The 27,759-nt window shown below is 40.8% G+C and overlaps 1 protein-coding gene across 4 annotated transcripts in view; it reads right to left on the reverse strand.

Annotated features, from left to right (window-relative positions):
• TMTC4 (transmembrane and tetratricopeptide repeat containing 4) overlaps positions 1 to 27,759 on the reverse strand; it is a 64,104-nt gene that overhangs the window by 9,411 nt on the left and 26,934 nt on the right. For all 4 annotated transcript variants that reach the window (XM_018576604.1, XM_018576606.1, XM_018576605.1 and 1 more), the window contains 6 exons: positions 19,759 to 19,890; positions 16,637 to 16,716; positions 10,909 to 11,016; positions 10,664 to 10,805; positions 6,037 to 6,151; positions 1,431 to 1,543 (listed from right to left, as the gene is read on the reverse strand). In XM_018576604.1, coding sequence (XP_018432106.1) covers positions 1,431 to 1,543; positions 6,037 to 6,151; positions 10,664 to 10,805; positions 10,909 to 11,016; positions 16,637 to 16,716; positions 19,759 to 19,890 — 690 coding nt within the window. The remainder of the gene's footprint in view (positions 1 to 1,430; positions 1,544 to 6,036; positions 6,152 to 10,663; positions 10,806 to 10,908; positions 11,017 to 16,636; positions 16,717 to 19,758; positions 19,891 to 27,759) is intronic.

Here is a 27,759-nt window from a genome sequence, read left to right on the forward strand (position 1 = left end):
TCGTAGAGCGGGGGTCGAGCGAACCCCTACCGGCGTTTGCTCACCTCTCGATCCTGTCACGGCTCTCTGCCGTGACAGGGGAGGGGCTGGATTCCCCCCATCCCTGCTCCGATCCGCCAGCGCTGCCTGGCGGAACGGACAGGGGGGGGAGCGGGTACAGCTGGCTCTGCCTCTAGATAGGCAGAGCAAGCTGTCAGTCACGCAGCTGGGCGGATCCAGACATAATTGTCGGGATCCGCTTCAGCTGCGGCGTCTCAGTATACCGCGAGAAGCAGCTTGCAGTATACTGCGGCGTCTCAGTATACTGAGAGCTACAGCTCGCGGTATACTGAGCCTAGGGTGACGGGAGGACGCTAGTTTGTGTCCTCCAGTTACCCTAAAGAGAACTATGGGGAAAAGCCTTAACCCCAAAGTTCTCCTTTAACAAAAATGTATCTTATTTGTGTATCACTCAGCTGTGCATCCTCAAATTATCTCTGGATTGGTGCCGACACTGTCCTTCCTTCTGGAGGGTGGTTACTTTTGTTCCCCATGGTCTCTGTGTGTATTGTAAAGCAGCCACCGCTCCAAGCTCACTTCTGTGATGGACTACAATCTTAAATTTAGTTTACTAATTTGTATTGAAGTAATAGTCTATCAGGGGAGCGAGCTTGGAGTGGTGGCAACTTTACAACACACACAGGGACCATGGGGAACAAAAGCAGCCACCCATCCAGAAGGAAGGACAGTGTCAGCACCAATCCAGAGATGATTTGAGGATCTACAGCTGAGTGATACACAAATAAGATACATTTTTATTAAAAGGTAAAGTATGCATTTTTAATGTTTTGTGTTACTTTAACTTTTAAAGAAACTTTCCCTCATTCAATCATTTTGAAATAATTTTTAGGTGTATTTTGTGAATGGAAACACTTAAAAAAACATCTTGGAGGGGTTTGTCAAATGTGGCCGCAAAAGTGGAAATAACCTTTAAAACACATTTGCTCTTTTAACATATCAGCGACACCAAGTAACACAAATTCAAGCTATTACATTGGTGTTTTTTCTGTGCTTTGAACACTGTCATCAAAGACCCAGGCCTGTTTAAACTTTGCATTGTTTACATTTAGTCTATCTGCTGTTTGTGATTTGCAGGTTAGAGATCAGATAGTTACAGAGAAAAACGGGTTACTGTTCCTAAAGCATAGGGAATAAAAGTAAGAGGTTATATTTAGAATGTTGCTTCATGTCCCTGGATACGTTAAAAGAGCTAATGTGTTTTGTATAGTTGCCCTCTTGCAGCTTTTTTTTAGCAGCATAAGTTCAGATTTGTTCCAGAACACTTACTATTATGGCACAAATATTAAAACAAAGCTCTTTTATAAGAAATAGATTTGTAGACAAAGATGGTTCGCTAGACATGCATAGCAAATACTAGATATTGGACAAACCTTGTATTTCTCTGCTTTTCCCAGCACATTGGCTAAAGAAAATGTGATGGAGTGGTCATGTGGTAACAACTTTAAGGCTTCCCTTCCAAAAGCTTCTGCCTGAGCTAAATTTCCTGAAGAAACAGAGAAAAAAAAAGAGTAAGATAAATATATTATTTCAACTGCCTTACACCACTGTGGCCCTAGGTTTACTGACAATAGGATGTGTATAGAGCATGTATGTTGTGTGCGGGCTGCTTGTGGCATTGTGTCTTCCAAACTATCCAAAACATACTTCCAGCATGTATGTGGGTGCTTGTACGTGGCAGAGACATTAGGCTAAATAAAGGAACTAAAGGGTGTATACTGATCAATTCTATGTGCTAATAAAATACCAGAATCCAACTATATTCTGCTTTGCCAGTCAGTAGAACTACTGAAGCCTCCTTCCAATTAAAAGACCAACAAATGCTATAATTCTACAATATTTCTGTCTGGATACGCTTTCTTGTGCATATTATCAGATACAGAGTTTCGCTTTAATCCTTTGTATAAAAAGCTTGAGTAACGATTAACAGGGACAAAAATGGAACATGTTGCCCATGGAGAACAAACAGGCCTCATCTTTGATCCTCTCCACGCCAATTGTGTTCTAATTCTTTTCACCCATATTTGTAAATTATTTTTATTAACTGGTGACTTTGAAAAGATACATCTAATTTCCTATATCCTTCTTTAATATTTGTAGAGTCTGAACATTGATTAAAAGTGTATGCAAAAGCCAAAACTTCACCTCCTATTCCAGTGGTAACTCAAAATTTGAAGTGACTTCAATGCTCACTAAAGTATCACCTTCTACTTCCTCCATTTCCTTTTTTTGTTTTTTTAACCTCTCTTCATTTCTCGCCTTATTTCTCAGCCACTGAAGGTAGGCAGTATTTCATGCATTTGTTACAGAACCAAGGGGTTTTTGTTTTCACACAAAATTCATTCAACTTTCTTCCAGGATTCACACATTTTCCCAAAAGAATCCAATAAAAAAAGTATGATTCTTTGGTTAAAGTTGTGTAAACAAATTAATTTGTGAATCTTGTGTAAAAACATTTATAAACATCTAAGTGAATTGTTTTCAATACAAGAGATATTTGGAGATTATTAAGAATATTTTAAACGCATTTGTAGAACAATTTACATTATATAAAAATTGTAATTTTCTATTTTATGAATTGATCCAAAAGAAACCATTTCATAAATTAGACAGGACAAGAAAACATTGTAAATTTAAATAAACATTTTTTTTTATAGCAAATCTACATGTCTGCTGCTCTCTCTACTGAAGCAAGGATTTTCAAACTGTGTGTTTGTACCATTCATCACAACTCACACAATTAACTTTTCCACAGTTTAAATCAAAGAAACTCCTGCCACCAATAGCTACCAAGGCAGCTTTGAAAGAGAGCATATGTACATTGAAGAAATAAAACCTTTACAAGATAGCTGGCTGCAAGCTTCTCTGAGGGCATCTATTAATGTGTGTGGGAAGAGTAAGAATCATAAACATTGCATGAGTACTCCATTTCATACACATCTTTACTATTTTACAGATAGATATAAATATAGATTAAACAATGTTACGCTCCTTGACTGTAAATGGCAAATTTTTAAACAATTACAGTTACAAATATATGTGGTTTCTAGAACTACAAAATAATGCAAAAATATCCCTATGACACCAGGTTCTAATCCTTTTCCAATCTACTAAATATGTGTTTCTCTTGCTGTTACTGTTTCCATTGGAAAGATTTTCCGTCAGTTCCTGTCCCTCTGATCACTTTTGAGAGAGGGGAGTGATAGGAAATCTCTCCAATGGTAACAGAGGCCACAATTAAATCCTAAATCAGTAAAAAAGGACTGTGCTGCAAACATCAATGTAACCTGATATACCATGCAAAAACAATGTACGGCAAATATATATGTTTAATTCTGGTTATTAAATTCACACCTTCATAAACATACATTTGCAAAAAAGAGTGTATCAAAAAGATCCTTATCGATCAATTTACTAAAATTGATTGATCAATTTACTAAAATTACTGGGAATATTAACATTTCTACATAGGCTACAATTTAAGAAGGATTTGTAGATTTCCAAAAGAACATTAGCATACTGCAGCATTTCTCAACCTTTTTTTAAAAATTCACAGCACCCTTTAAAAGTACGCAAAATCTCGAGGCACCCCAGTCTAAAATGTCATGGATTTTAGGGGGACCCCATGCCAAAACAGACAAAAAGCGGGTTTCCCGTTCACATCCAAGTCAAGATTTCCTCCCCCTTTCACATCAATAGCCCCTCTTTCAAATTAGAGCCCCCCCCCTTTTACAGAGTTCCCCCTTTACATCAGGAGCCCCCTTATCTCAGCCTTCATCACAGTCCCACTACCACAAAATTTTGAAGCACCCCTGAGGAGGTCAGAAGGCATACCAGGGGGCCACAGCACTCTGGTTGAGAAAGGGTGGCATACTGTTGTGACTTTAAAGGAGTATATTTTTTCATTGTAATCTTAAGTACAACTGTTAAACAGATCTACTGTAAAAAATAATCTTTTCAAAAGGGGAAACAAATCACACATAAATCCAGTATAATGTTAAAACTAGATCCAGCTTTCTCACATATCACATCAAATACTAAATTAAAGTGTAGTTCTACTTTTTTTTTGAGTTTAGGGTAGAGTGGGGAAATGTTAGACTCTGAGTCAAGTTTTTATTGCTGTCTGTTTGCCCATTACTGGAGACCACTGTCACCAAAAAAAGAAAGTGAAATTAAATATTTTAGAGTCCTCCCCAGAACAAGAGGGAACATATTCCAATAGGAACACCTGTTTAGGGACAAATAAGTGGAAATATCCTCTATATTCCTGTTGCATCAATATGTTAGGTAGTGAAGGGAAATTTCCCCAACTGAGCACAGATTGCATACATACTCCAGCCAAAACTAGAATAAGGTTTTGGCCATACATACACTTCAAAGCAAAATTTACATTGGGTTTAGTGCTGTGGATCAAACAGCTGCACAAACCATCATATCAGAGATTCAGGATTTTATTGAACGATTGAAATTAAATGGTGTTATAATTGGAAAAAACTATGTCAATCTTATCAAAAGTTACTTAATTTTTCCACTGCATTAAATCAGGGCAATGTTAGGCCCATTTCATATGTATGTCTTTACAAATTCAACATAAAATGGAATCAAGAGTTTGAATGTTCTATCAAATTGCTATATGTGTGACCAGTTTAAGCCCAAAGCTCACAATGTGTCAATCCTGGAAGCTTCCTATCAGCTTTTGAAAAAAACAATTGGAAAATCAGCTGGAAGTTTTTCGGTTTCCGCAACCGATTGACTGAAACCGCGTTAGCAATTGATCAGACTATGCAATATTTATTCAAACTATTGCTGATTGAAAGGTTCACAAATTGCCACATGACACATTGTTACGTTTATGGCAAGCATTCCAGCACATGTTTTTCAGAGTTCCAACCAAGACAGGTGGGATCAGTGAATACAGCTGCACCTTATACATAATGTACTAAAATGGTTGTATCTGCAACCATCCTCTGCACTACACCATCACACAGCTTACCGTGTTTCCCCGAAAAAAAGACACTGTCTTATATTTTTTTTGGCTCAAAAAAACACACAAGGTCTTATTTTAATTTTTTTTTTATGTACAACAAGCCACACTTATTCATGTACAACATTCTACATGTATTCATGTACAAAAAGATGGTGATCAGGGCAATCAGGGGTGCCGTACCTTTCCCAGAGCAATTTGCTAACCAATTGCTGGCCAGAATGAGCGAAGCGCACTTTCACTATGGATTCCTCACAGGTGGAGTGCATTTGGTATCACTCCGCCTGTGACAGGAGCCGCCGCTATAGAGGAGGCATCGGCTTATGCGGCTCTGCTCACTCCGGTGTCGCCTTACTTCCTCTAGTGCTGGCTTTATTGGCACCGCTGATTCTCTCCTGCCTCTCTTCAAGTTCCCCCTTATGCCACCACCGGCCCTGGGAATGGTCACAAGTAGGTCTTATTTTTGGGGGAAGGTCTTATTTGCGGGAACACAGGGTACACAGAAGAAGCTTTAATTACATCATAAAAACCAAGCTCCATTTTTCTCTTAGTGGAGAGCTTCTTGGCTATGTCATGCTGAGGTGATGAAGTGTCAACTCACAGGATTTAAGATTTGAAGACCTACATGCATGGGTGCACATAAGAAGTATATGTTATGTGTACATTTTAGTAGACATATATAGTGTTTAGCAGAATGCAATGTGTTCGCAGTCAGCAATCAACCTCCATCAGAAGCTCTCAATCTCTTAATCACACACTATTATTTTATGTTGGCTGAAGATTCATGGCAAAGCTTAGAGCAAGATTCTATTTACATATCAATGCTGTGATGTTCTGGGTGGCCCTGAGGTGAGACTTTATACAGCAACAGGCCAGTACTGACAGTTTATGCTGCCAGCTGCCTCCTGCTGTTGTCGTTTTCTTTTAGCTACATTCCTACACAGAGAGAGATGTTTTTTTTTTACTAGGTAGCATATATCATGTGAAAGGTTTACCTGTATTGTCCAGCAGTATGATCATGTTATTCCAAGCCAAACTGTGATCTGGTTTGAGAATGGTGGCATTTCTCCATGCATTTAATGCATCCATATGTCGATTTAAATCTGCATACTAAAATCAAACAGTAAAGCTATACAATTGTATACAGCAACAATAGTAAATCTTTTTAAAGCAGCCTTGAAATGTAAAAGTAAACAATGTATAGTTCTATGAGTGGACCAAAACAAAGCAAACAAAAAATGGTTTCCTTGGAGTCCATTGAAGGACACAGGAAGTCATTAACAGTCAGGTTATGCTGTCAACTACAGGAGAATTGGACTCTGGCAAACCAAAAATTGAAAGCCAGCCCAGGAAAACCTCTCCTACAACTGGCATGCCTCAGTTTTCTAGCAAGTATTACCAAGAACATGATCATAAATACAGAGTAATGGGACCAGTGTCCCTCAAAGGACTCCAAGAGCAGGCTTTTAAACCAAAAAATCCTATTTTCGATTGAGGCACAGTCAAATGAGGGGTGATCAACAGAAAATCACTAACCGGCTCAACGTGAACAAGAACTGGGGACTTCCCACAGCTCAAGAGCCACCTAGGGGACCAACACCTGAAGCTGACACCAGATAAGGTTGACCCCCCAGCTGGTAAGTGGACAAAACTAACCAGACCATGAGGGCATGGGGAAATATGTCTGATGCTGGAGAAACACAAACTAGATCAAATTTTGAAGCTGGTCAAACTGATTCAACCAGAAGGATGGAATGAACAATTATGAGGAGAGATAGTACACCGTTATAGGAACTGTGAAGCCAGCTAAAATCTAAAGAGGTCATCTAGTCCTAAGCATCTCTAGCCACGTTTTTCAGTGGCTTAAGATAGGGGGGAAATAAATCTACATTTTTTTTTCTGGAATCAGTATTATGAAAAGACAGTGGGGTTCATTTTGTAAAGGAGCAAAGGCTGTTCACTTCACAAAATGAATGATTATAAATAAGAGATCCTTTGAATAAGGTTTTTTTCTTTGAATACCCAATCAAGAGAAAAGAGAAAAGTAAAAAACAGGATTTCTGCTAGGACTTGACTGGTTGTTTGAAGAATAAAGCTTTGCCTTATTTACCAAGCTCAGTGAACATTCACTTTGCTAAGAGGACAGTCTCTCTTCCTTTAGAAAACCAGCTCTACTAAACGGGCGTAAATGTGGCTTTTAGTCACTTCTTATTTTTACATTGTTTTCCTACTCCTTATGCTATCCAAGTCCATAGACTGTGTCTTATGTATTGGCTTTCGACCTGTAAGAGTGGAAAAATAATGAACCAGATTTGTGTGAAAATATAACAAAGCTTCCACATTAAAACAACTTTAAAAAAAAAAAAGTGGTTTAACAACTATACCCTGAACGTTGATCTACAGTAATTATTCATCTCCTGGATTTAAAGTCCTGAGCTGGCACAATTTTACTAACCACCAGATTTTTTAAAATATTATTAAAAGGTAATCTGGAGTTCTAGACATTGAACTTAAGATGGTCAAAGTATCAAATGTTCAACTGTGTTTTGTAAAAATTAACTGGCCACTGGAATGTCTTAATTGATGGATTAATCCTTTTCCCTCTAAAACTTCCTTTACCGACTAACACCTTTCTTCATTACCGTTTTCAAATGTTAAACAAAAGAATAGGATGTGGATTTTATTACTTCTAAAGAGAGATTTTCTATCCCAGCTATTGAACGCTCTGCACAGATTATTACAAAGATGAAGGCGTCAAGAAAAGTGTTTTTATTTTAGTAGTCCCTGTGGCAATACACATCAGTATGGTAAATTGTTAAAATCAAGTAAAGAAGTGGTTTAAATGTAACATTTCAGTTATTATTAAAGGAGAACTATGGGGTTAGGGCTTTTCCCAATAGTTCTCCCTAGGGTAACGGGAGGACACAAAGTAGCGTCCTCCCGTCACCCTAAGCTCCGTATACCGCGAGCTACAGCTTATTATGTCTGGATCCGCCCAGCTGCGTCAGTGACAGCTGGCTCTGCCTATCTAGAGGCACAGCCAGCTGTACCCGCCCCCTCCCGCCAGTCAGCGCTGGAGGATCGGAACGGGGAATCCAGCCACTCCACTGTCACGGCAGAGAGCCGTGACAGGATCGAGAAGTGAGCGAACGCCGGTATGTGTTCGCTCACTTCCCGATCTACTGAGCCGACCTGTGACAGTCTAGAACTGTCGTTCACGTCACAGGTCGTCTAGAACTATGAGGTGAGTGAAAAGCACTCACCTCATAGTTCTCCTTTAAAGAAAAAGGATGAGCGATAAGATTACCTAAACATCTGCTTTTCTGTCATCTTCGTTGTGCTTAAGGAACAGTTGGTGTGGGTTCAAAAAGCTTCAATACGTGAGTGATTCTGATCATAATTGATACGTTCTTTTATCTAACATAGACCAGTCATAGATGGGGAGACATGTCCCTAAGGCCTCACGCACATGGGGTTATTATTTGCAGCTAGGGATTCCTGCGGCCAGAATCCGTAGGTTCTTGCTGCAGGAATCCTCAGCTGCACATAATAACCCATCCCAGGTGGGTTCATAAAGAAGCAGCCTATGTGCCCATTCACGACAGGCTGACAGCGGTCAGGTTTCTCAGTACAGATGTGGCTGCTGTGCCTATTCAAGTGAATGTCTGTGGCTGTCCGCATGTAATCGTATGTGGATTGATTACCTGCAATTCAGAATGGATGCTTGTCCCCAGACACAGGCAGATTGCATCCAAGGATCAGCATCTATCCCGAACGGCAGGTAATCATTCTATGTACTGTATGTTTACATGTGGACAGCCATTCACTTGAATAGGCACAGCAGCCACATCTGTACTGACACACCTGGGATTTCTGCCACAGGAATCCACAGGTTCATACCGCAAGAATGCCAGTCACACATAATAGCCCTGTGTGCATGAGGCCTAATAAGTGGGAAAGATTGCCCACGTTTTATGGAGGTCTTCTTACAGGTTTAAATCTTTCCATGTATGATAAAGAAGTCAAAGGTACAGGTTATCTCCTCCCCGTGGTACCCTTGATCACAGCATGATCTACACCCAACCATTCCATTTGGGCAGGCTCCAGCAATCTATGATCAGCATGCACATAAACTGGACTGTGCTTGTCAGACAAGATCATAGTCTATCATGGCATGCAATGACTGCTTATTTAAGTAGAGATAAGACTTCACATTTTCAAAAAACTTGTAAGGTCCTCCCCTAAAGAGGAAATCCAGCACTTTCTGGTAATCCTAAAGCTTATGTTTAAGCTAATCACCTATTTCTGCCTCTTACACATTCCTGTTGGCCAGTGAGAAATCTGTGGGAAGGGACTGGCCTAATATAAAAAATAATAGAATATGTTGGAGCTTAACCAGGTAGAGCATCCCCGCATTTGGGTTTAACAGCAGGGATTGAATGCAGGTATGTGCAAGCACTCCTTGACAGCAACACTTTTTACCTGACAGCAGTCACCACCCCCAGCCCCCCTTCATTACAGACTAGCTTTAATGATTGGATAATTATAAAAATCTGCAATTGCTGCAAGTAATGTGTTCACTGACTGAATGAGACATGAAGCATATGTAACACTGATCATTAGAAACAAAGGATTACACCAATTTTTCAGAATAAACTTTCTCAGGAAGAAAAATAAATGTTTTAATAATTGATTTGTAAGTTTACAATATTATTTGAAATCTCCCCAATTCTGAACTAAACGATTCCACCCTCCTCCACCGATTTCTACTTACTGAGATCAAAGGGCATGGTTGTTCAATTGTTTACATTTTAGTGCCTCAATGCTCCCTCTGCTGGCTGCACATGCACATTACAGCCCCTTAGACTTCTATAGAGCCATCTCCCAGCCAGAAGAAAGATGTGGCCAGAAGGAAGAGACTAGCAGTGCTGGATGTTACCAAACAGGGAGGCAGCGGCCCTTGGATCTCTAGGTGTAGATCTGTGGATTGCGAGGGTGAGATCGTTTAGATCTGGGAAGGGAATGAAAAAGAATAGACAAAGTGCACTTATGCTTGAGGACCACAAGTTATTGTGGTTTAAAATGCTAGGGTAATGGTAGTATAGCAATATTTTACTTGTAAAATAGCTTCACAAAACTCCCACTGTTTTCTACTATTTAGCAATATAGGTAAAAGTACTATTTAGAGGGAATAAATAATTTACTGAGGAACAGCTATAGCTGTGGAATGCCATGGTAGCTCTGGCATACAGCACCTAATTAATTGGGGTTTGACCAGCTTAATTTCTTTTCCTATGTTTTTCTTAGGTTAAAGACAATATTGGAATATATAAATTACTTTCACACTGTGTATAGAAGCACAAGTCCACCTTTTTTTTTCTACACGTAAAATACATCTGAAGTTAGTAAAAAGCTACCTAAATTGCTTGCCCTTTGTACTGTGTAATAAGCACATCTTTTTCAAATACCCATGCCATGCATAGTATGGGAATTAACTACCTCCAATAAAGAAATGTACAAAATGGCAAATGCATCAAGAGAACTGAACAATCACATTTTTGTTTTTCAGAAAACATGTCTAAAAATAACAGGAGCAATTTTCCTGGAAAACAGGACACTTACCAGTCGCCCCAGGTTGTAGTAACAGTCTGGATATTTTTTTCTGTATTTGATAGCAGTTAAGTAGCTTTTTTCGGCTTCTTCAAACCGTTTAAGGCTGTTTTGCACAATGCCTAAATTCATCCATGCAGCTGAAAAATCAGGCCTATAATCACAATATAAAAGGACATACATTGAATACGGGCAGCCACATGAATATAAAGAACCAAAAAGCATATTTGCCATCAAATTTCAACCTATTTACTTACTGGATGGAGACAGCTCGTGACAACAGTTGCTCTGCCTCATGGAGTTCTTCTTTCTCTTTTAGAATGTTGCCAAGATTGTTCATTGCATGTACATACTTTGGATTTAATCTGGAAGTTTCAGATAGTTCATTAACTACAGGACGATGGCTACTAAAGTGTGGTTTAACAAAAACAATCGTTTCTCTACTTATTATTACTTTTTTTAAAAAGAACTAAAAAAATACGGTCATTGTATTAAGCAAGAAAAAAAGCTCACACCTATTATGCCTTTGGAGCTTTCCTGTTGTACTCAAGTAATATGTGTTGCAAAGTAAGTAAGTGATGAGGTGGAGCAGGTAGGCACAGATACCATATGAGGCAGTCACAGTAAGCATGTTGCTTCACAAGTGAGGAAAGTACATACAATATGCAACAAAAAAAAAAATCAGCTGTTGTCAGGGCCTTAAGGGTCAATACGTTGCCAAGTGGGTCCTCAGACTTATATGGGACTGTCTCTCCACTGCCAAGGCATGGCAAGAATCAAGAAAGATTCTGGTCACAGGCCGTACATATTGTTGAAGACCCAGGTTCATGTAAGTGTGCATCTGTGGTGCAAAGAATAGAATTCTTATGATAAGGGGCTATGCAGGCAAAATAAGTGTATTTGATCTAAGTATGCTGATACATAATTGATTTTAACAGATTTCCATGTAAAAAACAAATTACCTTTTTTAGTTATTAGAATGGAGGAGTTCTTTAAAATGGTTGTTCAGTCAAACAGCTACAAACACATATGTGTACTGTTGAACCATATACAGTATATATGCACTGCTTTACCACCCGACATCTTGATTACCCAGGAAGTCGGCTCCATGATGGTTCGGCTGGCTCGATGCAGATTGGCCGGGAAGCCGGCTTTCCAGCCAATGAGCATGGAGCCGGCTTCCTGGCCAATCAGGAAGCCGGGCAGTGGGTAATGAAGGACTATTTTTGGTTCTGACTTAAAGTTCCTTTTTTACCTTGCTTATTTCAATTTCCTAAGTCAGAATAGCCCCTCCCTCACTTTCACTTTCCAGCCAATCACAGCAATATGCAAACAGGAATATCAAAGTAAATATTTCAGCATTTTTTCAACATTTATTCATTCTGGTAGTTTCTTCTACTTATTAAGCTGCAAGTTAAGATTTTCAGTCCTTTTTAAAACACTTATTTGCCAGCCAATATACTGTATTCAAATTTCAAAATCGAAACGAAACCAAAAAAATTGTCAGGCCGAAACAGAAAATGTTTTTTTTCTAACTTTTTCGAAATTTTTAAAAATATTGTATTTTTATAAACTTTTTTATTTTGTTATATTTTTATTTTTTACTTTACTTTTAGGGGCTTCGGGGAAATATTAGGGGTCTGAACAAACCCTTGATATTTCCCTTTAAAAATAGAAAAAGAGATTGAGAACAGAGTCCTCAATCTCTTTTTCTGCAGCTCCTGTTATAAATGAACAGGAATCCTCTATACTGAGTGTTCCTGTTCATTTATAACAACATGAGGACAGAGTATGTTTACTATAACCACAATCATGAATGAACAGGAGGTGATGTAGGTCACTTCCCATTCATTCATAAAGGTGGACACAGTAAACATACTCTGTCCTCAATTATTTACAAACACTCTGCGACCAGTGATCGCTGAGTGTTTGTACCGCTCTCTCTCCTGACACACTGTTACAGGAGGCTGAACGAGCGGTGCGGAGAGCTCCATCTACAGCTGACTCCTCCTCCGCACCGCCGTCCACCCTACTGTGACAGCGCTGGCTGCCTCCGCCCACACGGCTGCTCTCCTAATCTGTGAGAGGAGGCTGTGCGGTGAAGGGAGGAGAGATCAGTGCATCCCTAATATATACAGCTGGTAGATCCAGTGGTTGTCCGAGAGGATGTACCTATATATCTTTCCATGTTTGCATGTGTGCATATACCTGCCACATGCATAAACCGCTGCTCCTGCTGTCAGAGAGTGGAGAGCATCGGCTTCAGACACAGAGCTGATCGCACTGGATCTGGGCCTTGTTATCACTGTGATTACCAATCACAATGATCACATCACAATGTTTACATTGCCAAGCCCTCCCCTAACATGTTACAACAGAGGCGAGCATAGGAACTAATGAATGGTTAATTTATTAGTTCCTGGTGAAAACAAGCTTAACCACTTGCTGACCAGGGTGTTCAACCCCCTTCCTGTCCAGTATTCAGTGCTGCAGTACTTTGAATGATATTTATTCCGCCATGCAACGCTGTACTGAAATTAATTTTATACCATTTTTTGGGGACAGATAGAGCTTTCTTTTGGTGGTATTTAATCACCACTGCGGGTTTTATTTTTTACTATAGTATGGAAAAATTACCGAAAAAAACAAGACCCTGTTTCCCCTATATTAAATGATAAAACATTACCCACATTTTTTGTAAAATATAAAAGAGGGGTTCACGTCGGGTAAATAGACACCAAGCCTTAAAATTGCATGCGTCTGCGAAACCTCAAAAAACTACACCCAAAATTGCCCATAGGCGATGCTTTAAAAGCTTTTACCGCTCATCAGTTTAGTGTTATCAGTGATTGATGGTGGCAGAATTATTGCTCCAACTCCGACGATCGCGGCGATAAGTAACGTGTAGCGCAATTGTCGTTTTCGCACGCTGGTGCATCTGACGCGTATTTATGTTTATATGTGCGGAAACGTGGAGGTGGGGGACTTAAACATTTTTGGGGCTAACAAACCCCTATGTAATAGCACAGGCACACTGACAGGTCCTCTTTATGGAGACATCAGGGGTCTCTAAGACCTCTGTTACCTAGGGACCCCCAAAGAAGCTGATGAAGCAGAGATCTGCTTCACCAGCTTTTTCTCTGGCTCTCAGCCAGAGAAATGACAGCTGAATGCGGAAGTAATGTATTACACATCACTTACGCATTCAGACGTCGGAGGGAGTTCAGCAAGGAGGAAGATGCTGATATCCCTCCCATCTTCCTCCCGACATCCACCAGAGATGGGGCAGGTGGGGCAGCGATTTAAGGTGAGGGGGACAACGGCACTGCGGGAGGCGTGCGCAGGGCAGCACATACAAGTGATCGGACGGCTATAAAGCCACCGATCGCTTGTATGTGAAACAGCCGGTAACGGCTGTTTGCAGTGGACAGTTCTTTTCGGCGCGCGCGAGCAGAACAAAAAGCAGTTTATTTATGGCGACCCACCAATGGGAGTTTGCTGTCCGTCCATTTTTTTACAACGGGCGGACGGCAAGCAGTTAAGCAACAGAAAATAAGTCAGATTTTTTAACCTCTCATCCTGTATACAGTATGTCAGATCAATTCTATCTCTGCTCTGACCTGTATATTAACTAGGGCTGCAACAACTAATCGACATAATCGATTATAATCGATTATTGAAAAAGTTGTCAACTTTTTCAATAATCGATTAATCGTCTTCTGATCAGTTGGCCCTGTTCACAGCTCCACACGCTGTGCGCCGCACCTCCTCCCCAACTCACGCTCGCTGCTGCCAGACCCGCTCGCATCCACGCTCCACACGCCGCACCTCCTCCCCGCCTCACATTTCCTGCCCATCCACAATCGGCACAGGGACGCGGGGAGATGTAGTAAGGAGGAGCAGGTGTGGGGGAGAAATTAATTTTATACCATTTTTTGGGGACAGATAGAGCTTTCTTTTGGTGGTATTTAATCACCACTGCGGGTTTTATTTTTTACTATAGTATGGAAAAATTACCGAAAAAAACAAGACCCTGTTTCCCCTATATTAAATGATAAAACATTACCCACATTTTTTGTAAAATATAAAAGAGGGGTTCACGTCGGGTAAATAGACACCAAGCCTTAAAATTGCATGCGTCTGCGAAACCTCAAAAAACTACACCCAAAATTGCCCATAGGCGATGCTTTAAAAGCTTTTACCGCTCATCAGTTTAGTGTTATCAGTGATTGATGGTGGCAGAATTATTGCTCCAACTCCGACGATCGCGGCGATAAGTAACGTGTAGCGCAATTGTCGTTTTCGCACGCTGGTGCATCTGACGCGTATTTATGTTTATATGTGCGGAAACGTGGAGGTGGGGGACTTAAACATTTTTGGGGCTAACAAACCCCTATGTAATAGCACAGGCACACTGACAGGTCCTCTTTATGGAGACATCAGGGGTCTCTAAGACCTCTGTTACCTAGGGACCCCCAAAGAAGCTGATGAAGCAGAGATCTGCTTCACCAGCTTTTTCTCTGGCTCTCAGCCAGAGAAATGACAGCTGAATGCGGAAGTAATGTATTACACATCACTTACGCATTCAGACGTCGGAGGGAGTTCAGCAAGGAGGAAGATGCTGATATCCCTCCCATCTTCCTCCCGACATCCACCAGAGATGGGGCAGGTGGGGCAGCGATTTAAGGTGAGGGGGACAACGGCACTGCGGGAGGCGTGCGCAGGGCAGCACATACAAGTGATCGGACGGCTATAAAGCCACCGATCGCTTGTATGTGAAACAGCCGGTAACGGCTGTTTGCAGTGGACAGTTCTTTTCGGCGCGCGCGAGCAGAACAAAAAGCAGTTTATTTATGGCGACCCACCAATGGGAGTTTGCTGTCCGTCCATTTTTTTACAACGGGCGGACGGCAAGCAGTTAAGCAACAGAAAATAAGTCAGATTTTTTAACCTCTCATCCTGTATACAGTATGTCAGATCAATTCTATCTCTGCTCTGACCTGTATATTAACTAGGGCTGCAACAACTAATCGACATAATCGATTATAATCGATTATTGAAAAAGTTGTCAACTTTTTCAATAATCGATTAATCGTCTTCTGATCAGTTGGCCCTGTTCACAGCTCCACACGCTGTGCGCCGCACCTCACCCTTAACCTCCCTTATTCTGCACATCTATACATTAGCCCCTTAATCGCCATCCTCCCACTGTATGTGACCTGTACTATAAACCCATTAGCGACCACCTCCCTTTGCGTATGCTCTCTACATTTAATGTATCTAGTGCACAATTACAAAGCTCCATGTTTTAACCCACTAAATACCTGCCATTTCTTCCCTTTCAAAACATTTGTGGCAAAAAATGAGATCAATTGGTTCTGCACTTATTTTCCAAAAAGGGTTAATTTGGGAGTTTTTGTACTATCCTGGCATAACAGAAAGTAAGTGAAAGAGGGTTTTTTTCAAATGTTTTGGTCTTTTTCATTTAAATGGTAAAAAAACATTAAAAAAAACAGTTAAGTACCATCAAAAGTCAGCTATAAGCATGTCAAAAAAATTACATAAAATTAATTTGGGTACAGTGTTGCAAGGCCAATTCCCAAACTATTACAGCACTGAAAAATGGCCAGGTAATGAAGGGGGGTTTAGCAAACTGGTCTTCAAGTGGTTAAAGCAAAAATTCCAATATATAATACTCTCCACCCTAATATTGGCATAATCCACACATTTTTACAATATTCTCAATTGTGTTAAGGAACTCAAGGTGGTGTAACTGTTTTCGATTTATTGTATTTCATCAGTTTTATAGCTGCACTAAACATAGGTGAAATTTAGAATCAATAAAAGGCAAAGTTTGAATTATGAAGATATACGAAGGAGAAAAACATAATGTAAATCTTAAAATACTAATAAGCAAATATTTTATGAAAGCCATCTTCCACATCATTAATTACCATTTTTAAAAAGTAAAACCCACAATGTTACCTTACAGCCTCTCTGTAGAATTTAATGGCACCTGTTTGATGGCCGCGATCTGCTAAATTTTTACCTACATTGTAGTGCACCTGCAAATTATCAAACATATTTCAGATAGATGATTCATAAACTTTTTATATATGAAGTATCAAAATGATTAGATATGTGATACACATTTTAAATATATCTGCTTTGCAAAACACATTAAAGTTTTAAATCAACTACTGCTTGCTTGGAAACATACAAACCAGCAAATAGTCCATGTTCAATAGCTAAAAATACTATAGACTCATCACTGCACCACTAGACAGAATATGTATTTTTTTAAAAAGCGCCTAATTTATTGCCACTCTTGTTCAATAATTTAGTGCAGGGGTCCTCAAAGTACAGCTCGCGGACCAGATCCGGCCCGCTCGGCAGCACACCCCTTGCCATAGGCGTCAGGGCCGGATTAACGTAGGGGCTAAGGGAGCTGCAGCTCCAGGCCCCTACCTTAACCCCTTCATGACTGAGCTAGTTTTCAGTTTCTGTTCATAAATGACTTACACACTTTTTGTTGATGTGTGATTCTTCCACAGCAGTAATATACTTTCTTACTAAATGTACCCACACATATTATATATTGTTTTTTTAGAGGACAGATAGGGCTATATAATTATATCAAACATGTGTACTTAACGCCTCACTTAGTTTGAATAAAATATAAAAAAATGAGGGGAAAAACTAGGAGAAAACACTTTTTTCACAAGTTTTGATTATTATTATTTTTTAGAAATTTGTTATAATAATTATAGTATAAAAAATATATTTATATATCATTTTTATTTTCCTAATTTTGTTTCACACTTTATTTTTTTACACTTTGTAAAACTGCGCAGCCGCAGCAGAAATTTCCCCCTCTTCCTCAGAGTCCTCAGAAAGGACCGGGGGGGGGAGCCGGCAAAACGCGCTTCCGTGGAAGGCGCTGCGCCAGCGCACGTTCCATACGGGACATAAAGAAAAAATACTTAGCTCCTTACTCCTGACGCTAGGCAAAAAACTGGGGACTTGTCCGCAGGTGGGGGGTTTGGCCACCAGCAGGGGCCGCCCCTAGGCTGTAATTGGTCTTTAGTTTTTTGTGCCTAGCGTCCTTCTCCTGCAGGTGGCGATATTACCCTACAGTACATGATCTCCGATCTGTTCCCTGTGTCCTTCAATGAACGGGAGAGAAATACCTTTTTTTTCCTAAGTTTTGCTCCAAACTTAGGAACAGCTAATAATAACCTTAGAGACTGATCCTGACAGCATGTCAGATTCAGATCTCACTAAAAGGTCTTTGATCGGTCCAGACGATCAGAAGTCTGATACATTTCACTCAAAGAGATACATTGTATCTCTTTGGTGAAATGTATCATAAACATCGGGCTATTGAGCTGTCAAAATGAATAGCAGAGAGGTGACTCACTCTGCTACCTCTCTGCTATTTTCAGCTGTCAAATACATTAATGAAAGAAAGAAGCTTTTACAAAAGCTTAACTATTTCATTAATGAATGCCTCAATACGGAGGCATTCATTAATGACTGGTAACTGCTGAGAATCAGCGGTTACCGGCATTACAAAGCCTGATATAACTCGTCACGTACAGTGTACGTGGCCAGTCATATAGGCACTTTGTGACGGGACGTACAGTGTACGTCTCCCGTCACGAAGGGGTTAAAATAAGCCCAGCCACCCTAAAACAACATATAGCAATCAATCGGCTGGTCCCGGCGGGGTCCGGGGAGAGATCGGCATTCCACCAGCCCTGCCTTGGTGTTGGGGAAGAAACGTAGGCCGTTCCGGAAGCCTGACAGCTTCTGTGTTCGGCCTGCGCCCTTTCATCTCAGGGCACATGCCGAGGCACAGGACATACAGAAGCCTGGCAAATCAAATGCCAGGCTTCCTGTAGCACCGTAAAAACAGTGCTTTGGGCGCAATCCAGCACAGGCTCCTGGAGGGCGGCCAATATGCAGAGAGCTGGGATATGACATAATGTCATCTCCCTGCCTCTCCCAAAGCTGCATGCCGCCGTCAAGAGGTAAGACAGGGCAGTCTACATGCCCATTTATTTTAATAAAAAACAGATACTTGAGCTGTAGAAAATAATAACAAATCGTGCTAGTACATATCCCAGGCAAGAAAAATGAATTGTATTAAAACATTTTTTTGTTTATTAAAGTCGCTAAAAATATTTATATAAACCCTCTAAGGGCTTATTCACACCAATTCGTTCTGGGACAGGAGGGGACGTGGTGGTACATTGAATTCAATGGCACCGCAGCCACGCCTCCCCATTTTTCAAATATTGATCCAGCCCCCAACAATGTCTGAGGGACAGCGAACTGGCCCCCTGTTTAAAAAGTTTGAGGACCCCTGATTTAGTGCTTAGCTTTAGATGAAGTCTGAAGACCAAGAATGTTGGCTGCTGCTTTCATGACCAGAAAAATACCATTTTAGTCAAACACTGTTCCAGAACTTCTAGAAATATAGATCATGGAATATTATTTTTTCTTTCTTGCAAAAAATGCTTATCTTCTCTAAACTGGATTATTTAAAAACAAAATGTGTGCGCCATTATGTGGCTGCCATGTCCTTCACCAGCTAAATAAATCTATTATATTTATGTGCCTTAACCCCTTCGTGACTGACGACGTACAGTGTACGTCGCCAGCATCGGGGCTGTTTAAACAGACTCCCGGCGACTATTATATTTGTTCACATAATTACTTTGCTAATACAATGCACAGGTAGGTGGCTTTATATCGTTTTAATGCTGCACTCAACACTATTTCTTCACCGTTTATAACACTGGAGTACTGGCTAACTCGTCACTAAGTTTTGTTGTTTACAAGAATAGTGCAGAATCTTTTATATTTAATAAGAAGTGGAATGTAGATGTAAGGTACACTATTATTTTCAAACATGAACTGCAATGGGCAAAGTGCAGCAACCCACAGTAGCCAATTAGAATAAATCAGATCCGACTAAATTAAAATGTGACTGCACATTGCAGAACATCTTCGCTTTCTTGAACAAGGAGCAAACAAGGCTGCTGTAAATAAATCCAAAGAATATTTTTATGTACACAGTCACAACAAATCAGTAAACTTACTTTAGCATTTAGTGGACAAACAAAAAGAGCACTTTGAAAGAGTAGTTCCTCAGATTTCCACTGGTTACTCCGCTGAACACAACGTATTATGTTGGTGGCCAAAAGTCCCAATATCATCAGAGTCACAAGTTTCTTAAAAAACAAAGAACATATTACCACATGAGTAGCAATGCCCTCTTACATGTTTTGCTCACATTTAAGCAAATTTGACACAACAACATGCTGTAAAGCTGTAGACCATTGTCTCCTCAACCTCCTTAAAAGTGTTTAACAAAATTACTGGAAGTCGTTAGAAAGCCAGCTAGAAAATAAAATACCTGTATTTAAGAATACAATATTGTACATGCATGGTACTAGGTAATTGAGTATTTCTCTTCATTAAAGTTTAAACTAGAGACTAGCTGTGGAGAATCCAACTCAATCTTCTAGAGCTCTAGCAGTATGAATATGCCATTGTGTGGCATTGAACCATTTGCATAACCATGCAGTATTTACCATGTACAGTCTAACAATCATCCATTTTACACCTCATAGAACAGTGACACAGTGTGGGTCAATAATGGCAGGATAAATCACTATACTTTCTTACATCTATCAAGGATACCAGCAGCCGAATTTATGCAACCACTTTCCCCAGTCTTCCCTCACAGGGACCATGGGGAACAAAAGTAGCCACCCTATCAGCACCAATTCATAGATGACTTCAGGATCTACAGCCGAGTGGTACACAAATACAACACATTTTTGTTAATAGGTAAGGTACTTGAATGCATTTTTAAGATGGAACTCCTGAGTTTAGTGTCACTTTAAGAATAACACATGGATATAATTGATCTATATTGTGCCAAATACATGTACAAGATTTTGCTTTATAAAAACCATTTGCTTATTATACAGGACCATGAAAATTAGGACAACGTATCGAGAGCTCGCTTTTTAGTGTGTCTAGAAACAGTGACCGGAACAAACTAATTTGTATCCAACAAACAAGCTGCAAACGTTGCAAGGCTTGATGTATGTTACCTCAAAATAAATTAGCCATATATAAACCTTGTGCAAGCTGAGTTTTGAAATAGCAACAGGTTTCCACAGTTGGGGGAAAAGAGACGATCAGGTGCATAACTATGACTGAAGAGAGGAGGACTATTTAAGCTCCTAGTGCAGTCATAAAAACTTTGAATGCACACAGCTTGTCCTCTTACATGTCTACCTTGTCAAAAGGACAGCAAGTGGCTGGACTAGCTGGCAACGCACCCCAGATTTTTAAAAATTTATTAGGATATCCCTTGTGCTCATATATTATTCTCTTATATGGGAGAAACGTATTGATCTCCGATTTCCACGGTCGCAGTGTAGGTGTCAAGGCATGTATCCACAGTTTAGCGATTGACTTTCTATAACCAAACAAACAGGGTTATTCACAAAAGGGTGAAGAGTTTGGAGAAGGCAGGAGAAATTAACAATCTAGGACAACATAACTGAACTGGAAAGTGAGCTGAATTGGATAATTTTTCCATATCAGCTATGTGTTCCTAGACTGCTCACTTCTCTTGCCTTCTCCAAACTCTTCACCCTTTTGTGAATAACCCTCTACGTTTCATGCAAGAAAATAGTTGTGTATAGGGCCAGCTCTAGGAAGTGCAAACTGACCTAGCAGGCACTGCTTGGCGTTAAGTGTCAGTGTGGGTCCCATCACATCATGTAGAAACATCACTATCTGCTGCCAATATGCTTGTAGTTGGGGACAAGACCAAAATAGATGAAAAGGTACATGGGGCTCGCTGACACTTGGGACAAAGTGGATTTTACATTTTTATTTAGCGAGCCTAATTGGTGTGAAATAAGTACAGTGAAGATAAAATTGGTAGGTAAGCCTATCACTAACTTTAGGTAATACCTGCTAGCCACAATTTCTTACCATTCCTCATCATCCACTGTGCAAACCTCTGCCACCCATATGGACATCTTGGAGAAAGCCAGCACTCTTGACCGAGGGGCTTGGAGAGAGGTGTATAAATCAGAAATGAACTGTTTACAGCAGCAATTAGGCAAGGCTAGCACCAGTAGGTTATACAGAATAGTATTGTCAGATTCTCAAATTGGGCAGAAACAGGGTGCCAAATCTAGAGGTAGCAGACAAACATTTTTAGGAAGCTGAAATTCCTCTTGGAGCAACTGGAAAAATTAAATTTATATCCCACACAAAACAACACGAGCCAATTTAACAATACCTCATGTAAGCCAATGATGTGGGTTCAGTACAGACCTGAGTATATGCGAGAGTGCCATAGGGTGTTCAAAATTTTAGGAGGAAGTATCATTTTAATTAGGTCGTTTCTTCCTGCTACCCCAATAGGAATTTCAGATCACACCCATACCCTAGGTTTGATAAAGGCAAATAACAAAAAAATATTTAATTGGGCAAAATCAGAGAAATCTTTAGAGATATCAATATCAAAGTATCTAATTGTACTGGTTCTCTTCAGAGGCGAGCTTGATCTCTACTAGGGGGGTCAATAGGTAGGATTTTGTCCAATTGATAGTTAAATCTTTGTATACACCAACGTTGTTGATCTAAAGCACTTAAAGTACTTTACTAGAAGTGCTTCAATGCTTGACATGAGGTTTCTCACTGTATTATATGGTGGTGGTTTACACTTGAGCTCTCTCCTGCTGCTTGTTGCAGCAAAGAAGCCTAGGAACTTTTTTTAGTGATTGACTGCGCACTTTTCCCCCTACAGATGGTAATTGGAATGCTTGAAAATGTACAATGCATTTTTACCAAGTTTTTTGTGCGTTTACTAACCTAACAACCAGTCTCCTAGTAACCCTAGAGCTTGTAACAAAGTAGAGCAAGTAGACTTTTCTCCCTGAATGTTTATAAGACTGGTGAGGTCAAAAACAAGTTGAAGGCTGAAATGTCAGCCGCATTTGCTGGAGAGTCGTACCTCCGGGCGTCTCATAAGAGGGGTGGGAGGGGGCGAGACGAGCGCAGCCGCATCGTTCCGCTGGCCCTCCCTCTTTTTTTAATCTAATTTACTAGAGTATGTCCCCTTATTTGGCATTACTGACCTATAAAAATCATGGCACACCTCAGGTTTGTATTTTGCATGTGTCACACATAGTTCGGGGTCACGTGAGACTCCGACAACAATTATATATAACCTGCAGCTGCTGCCATGAAAGATAAAGTGATCATGGCTCAAGATAGCTCTGATAACACAACAGATCGCAGCACCACAGAAAAAACAGGAAGTAGATAACATGAAGATGACGACTACCGATGTCACAAAAAAAAAAAACTGCTTTGAAAGTACATTAAAAACAGCATGAAAAACACTTCAAAAACAAACGTTTACACATGTAAGATGTGCACAAAATACCCCAAAATAGCACCAAAAAGGCTTGGAGGCTTGGCCTGTGTGAAGCTAGGCAAAGGGTTGCAAAAAGGGAGGAATCTGGATCTGCCGGATATAGAACCAAATCGTCAGCATACAATCCCATTTTCCCAACATGCGAACCCACATGCAGGCCTCTAACATCTAGGTGATCTCTGAGTTTAGCCGCCAGTTGCTCCACTGCAACAGCGTATAAAAGGGGGGACAGTGGGCACCCCTGTCTAGTACCTGTGGATAGTGAAAAAGCCTTTCGAGGTCCATCCATTCGCACTAACCCTATCCAGGGGGTTGGAGTACAAAAGCGTTATCCATTTAATGAACTGAGGGCCAAACCCAAACTTCTGTGAATTCATGAAAAGGTTACACATGTTTAGAGATGTGTTCTTGCCTGGTAAAAAAAAAAGTTTCATTTGGGTGTATAATAGTTTGAATAACCTGGTTCAGTCAGAGTGAAGAAACTTATGCTAAGATTTTTATATAAATCTGCAGTTGAGAAATTGGCCTTCCAGGTAGTGAGGGTCCTTCTGCAACTTCAGAATAATAATAAAAATATTATTATCTGATGATCTGGAAGATTCTGCTGTTTATAAGCTTCCTCAAACAACTCAAGAATGCAAGAAGTAAACGTCTCCACGTAATTAGCATAGCATTTCACAGGCAGGTCCAGTGGTGCCTGGGGCCTTAGCTCTGGAAAACTTAGAAATGGCAGTTTGAATGTCGTGTAAAGTCAGAGGCAACTCCAGCAAAGGGACCTTTCTTTAGGGCCAATTATAGTGAAGGAATTGACTGCAAGTATAAATCAATTTCTGACAGAAAGTGGGTAGACCGGGAAATGTACAACTGTTGATAGAAGGTGAAAAAACTATGCAGCACCTCTTGGGGGTCCATAAGTAGGGAGCCCATATTGGCGGTCAGGGTAAAATCTTTTGCCTTTAAAAATGTACACTTCTCAGCTTTGGCATAATTAACCTTATTAGCAATTCTGGTTTCAAGTTTGAAAGTTTAGGCAAAGTGTGGGGAGGGATCTCAAGCAAAAGCATCTGTGGCCTCAGCTACAGGCCTTTCAGACTCCTGTTCCACAGCTACGGAGTTCCCCTTAACATCAGTAATGAGTGAGGACAAGTGCATTCTTGCATGAAATTCAAACGCCTTCCAGACTGTCAAAGGGGTCACCAGAGGTTGCATTTTGTCCTAAAAGGAAACTCCTCTCTTGTACAACTTCAGATGCCTCCAGGATTAAAGAGAGCCAAAACTAATTTAGCTTTCAGCATGGGGGGGGCTTGTTTGTAAACTCCAACAGGGGGAATTAACTGAAAGTACTTAAGGCAGACATCATCAAGAATGGGTAGAAGGGAAATGTGTAATATTACCTAAATCAATTGTGTGAGCCTGATTCATGTGATGCCAAAAAAACAAAAGATGATGTGCTGTTCTGCATCTTTATGATCCCAGGCATCAAAAAGGAGACTGCCGGTATTATCTGGCCAAAGCGAGTAACAGGACCTCTCTGATTCCACCTTACAGGGGTAGGTACACAATCAAGCACAGAGTCTATTACCATTTTAAAATCTCCCAACAACACCGTCAAGGATCTCAGAATTAAAAGACAAAAGGCCCCCCTTTCCTGAATAACAGCCATGCAAAAATGAGGTTAGACAAAATGTTAATACCAAGAGTGACATCCCTAAATTTGTGGCATACAAAAATATGCACCCTCCCTACAGGTCCAATTTTACTTGGTGAGGGTCAAATTGTACTGATTTAGGTATATGTATGGACACACCCCTAGAGGAGGTGTAGGTGGCATGATCAAACCAGCCCACCCAAGACCATCTAAGGAAGCTTCGGGTACCTGCCGTCAAATGAGTCTGTAACAAAACTATACAATGAACTAGGTCTGCTTTCTGTTACTTCAAGTGGGCCAACAATGTGGAGCATTTGATTATTTTTGCCTGTTTTTCTGCATGTCCCAGCTAAGTAATCCCCCCCCCCCACCCCCATAGAGGCTGCAACAAAAGTGATCAAGAACAGGAAAGGACATTGTACAGGACAGCATAGTTTAAACTAGTTTAGGGTTATATACAATTAGACCTCGCAGTAGCAATGGTAAAAGTAGCAACAACACATGCCAAGCCGAAGCAAATTAAAGTCCTATCCCACCCAGCTCTACACATTTCTTAAAAGGAGAACTATGGGGTTAGGGCTTTTCCCCATAGTTCTCCTTAGGGTAACGGGAGGACACAAACTAGCGTCCTCCCGTCACCCTAAGCTCAGTATAGCGTGAGGTACAGCTCGCGGTATACTGAGACGCCGCAGCTGAAGCGGATCCCGACAATGTCTGGATCCGCCCAGCTGCGTGAGTGACAGCTGGCTCTGCCTATCTAGAGGCAGAGCCAGCTGTACCCGCCCCCTCCCCCGTCCGTTTCGCCAGTCAGCGCTGGAGGATCGGAGCGGGGAGGTGGGGGAAATCCAGCCCCTCCCCTGTTACGGCAGAGTGCTGTGACAGGATCGAGAAGTGAGCGAACGCCGGTATGTGTTCGCTCACTTCCCGATCTACTGAGCCGGCCTGTAACAGTCTCATTGTCACAGGTAGGCTAGAACTACGAGGTGAGTGAAAAGCACTCACCTCATAGTTCTCCTTTAACTTATGTGAGCTCGTATTTTCCCAAATGTACCAACAATGTAAGCCAACTGTCCAGCAGCCCCCGAGCAGCAAAACACTCTATAACATGCAAGAAAATTAGGGCTGCAGCTAATGATTATTTCTATAATTGATTAGTTGGTCGATTTATTTATTTATTTAATGGATAAAAAAAATAAAAATAAATACCAGCCTAATTTAAAATAAAATACACAAGTGCAGTGTTACAAACTACTACTTCAGAATAAAAACTGCATGCACAATTTTTTGCAATTGCACTGCACTGGAACACACGGCATTGCGGTACCATACATTCCAGTACAGGCAATCACACTGTGGGTGGAAGGTGCATTTGGGGTCCATTGAAATGAATGGAAATGCCACGCACCTCCCACAGCAGAATTTGTCAGGCCGAAACCAAAAATTACTTTTTTTCCACCGTTTATCATTTAAAAAAAAAATTTGAATAGCTTCAGTCAGGGAATGACATCTGTCAGTAGCAAAATTCAGCAGAAGGCAGCTGAATGTAAGTACAGCAGGTAGTAACCTGGTGCAATAGCCAGCCTGCTATTGGCCATTTTAAATTGCAATAGCAGGCTGGCTATTGTACCTGGCCACTGCTTGTTGTGCCCTCCTCCCAGCGTGGAGGAAAGAGCTAGGTGATCCAACCAACTAATCGATAATGAGAATAGTTGACAACTATTCTCATAATCGATTGATTAGTTGGTTGCAGCCCAAAATAAAATTAACCTGGGTAATTGGTATATACTTCAGTGGGGTCTTAATAATAAGGATAGATGTAATCATTAACCTACCTAGACAAAAAATAAGCTGCAAGGAAGCATGTGGTGAGAATAATTACTTGCTATAAAATCAAGGTGGATAATAACAGTGCAAGGTGCATTGGTGCTCGGGCACCTGATAGTGAAAGAAACGTGCATCCTATAAAAGTAAGGCACACAAAAATAGGAAAAAAAAAAAAAGTTGGTGAGGGGGAACAAACATCCCTACACTGAAGGTCACAACAGGGAAGATAAAACTTTGTAAAACAATTGAATTAGGTAATCTTAGCCAGATGATGGTTAGGGTATCTTTTCAACAACTAAGCAAACATGTCAGAGGATGGTGCAGAAGTTATGGCACGTAGAATAGAGTTTTCCCCCGGCAGTGCAAACTAAGCAGGTTCATATCTGCAGGAGCCCCGTTGTTCCAGCCAATGAAGCAACTCCTCAGACTGTTTGAAAAAGTATGCGCGGTCCTTATCTATAATTTGTTGCCTTGTAGTGTAGAACACACACATATACATTATATATATAGATTGCAATTGGAAGTGATGCTGATCAAAAGTGATCTGTAGAGGGGCTAAGCGGTCCTCCTGGTCTCAATCTCTAAATAGCTTCCAGTACATTAGCTGTGTCTGATGGAGGTGGATTCTCTGGTCGGGCCTCAGAATCCCCATTTCCCATCATAGCGGCTGGGCCATCTTTATCAACCTGGCATTGCTCACTCAGCTCCACCGCTGCCTCAGATGTCCATTTCAGTGCAGACATGTTGGGGGGCGAAGAGAATATCATCACATGCCAGGCTCCTAAAAAAGAGGGTGTCTGAAACCTACCACAGGGTGGTCTGAAAGAGCTCCCTGCAGCAAACAGACACAGTAGTTAATACAGGAAATTGCCAATGCAGGGTCTAGCTGCTCATTTCAGTCTGCCTTTGACCCTCACATGGGCATACTACCAGGGGAGTCTTCAGGGACAGGCTGCCACTAGTGGGTGTATTACAGCCCTAGACCTGTAAAAAGTGTCCTGCGGCTAACTAGCACAGTACACTAGGTGTCTGGAGAGTGCCACAAGCAGGAGCCAGTGGCCAAAGGTCACATTACAGACACTCCTTACGTCTTTATCATGATATAGCTTCCAATGCAGATATAGCTTCCAAAGATCAACTGATTTAGAAAATTGC

This window comes from Nanorana parkeri, unplaced genomic scaffold (assembly GCF_000935625.1).
Source record: "Nanorana parkeri isolate BGI_ZX_2015 unplaced genomic scaffold, ASM93562v1 scaffold71, whole genome shotgun sequence".
Classification (NCBI taxonomy): domain Eukaryota; kingdom Metazoa; phylum Chordata; class Amphibia; order Anura; family Dicroglossidae; genus Nanorana; species Nanorana parkeri.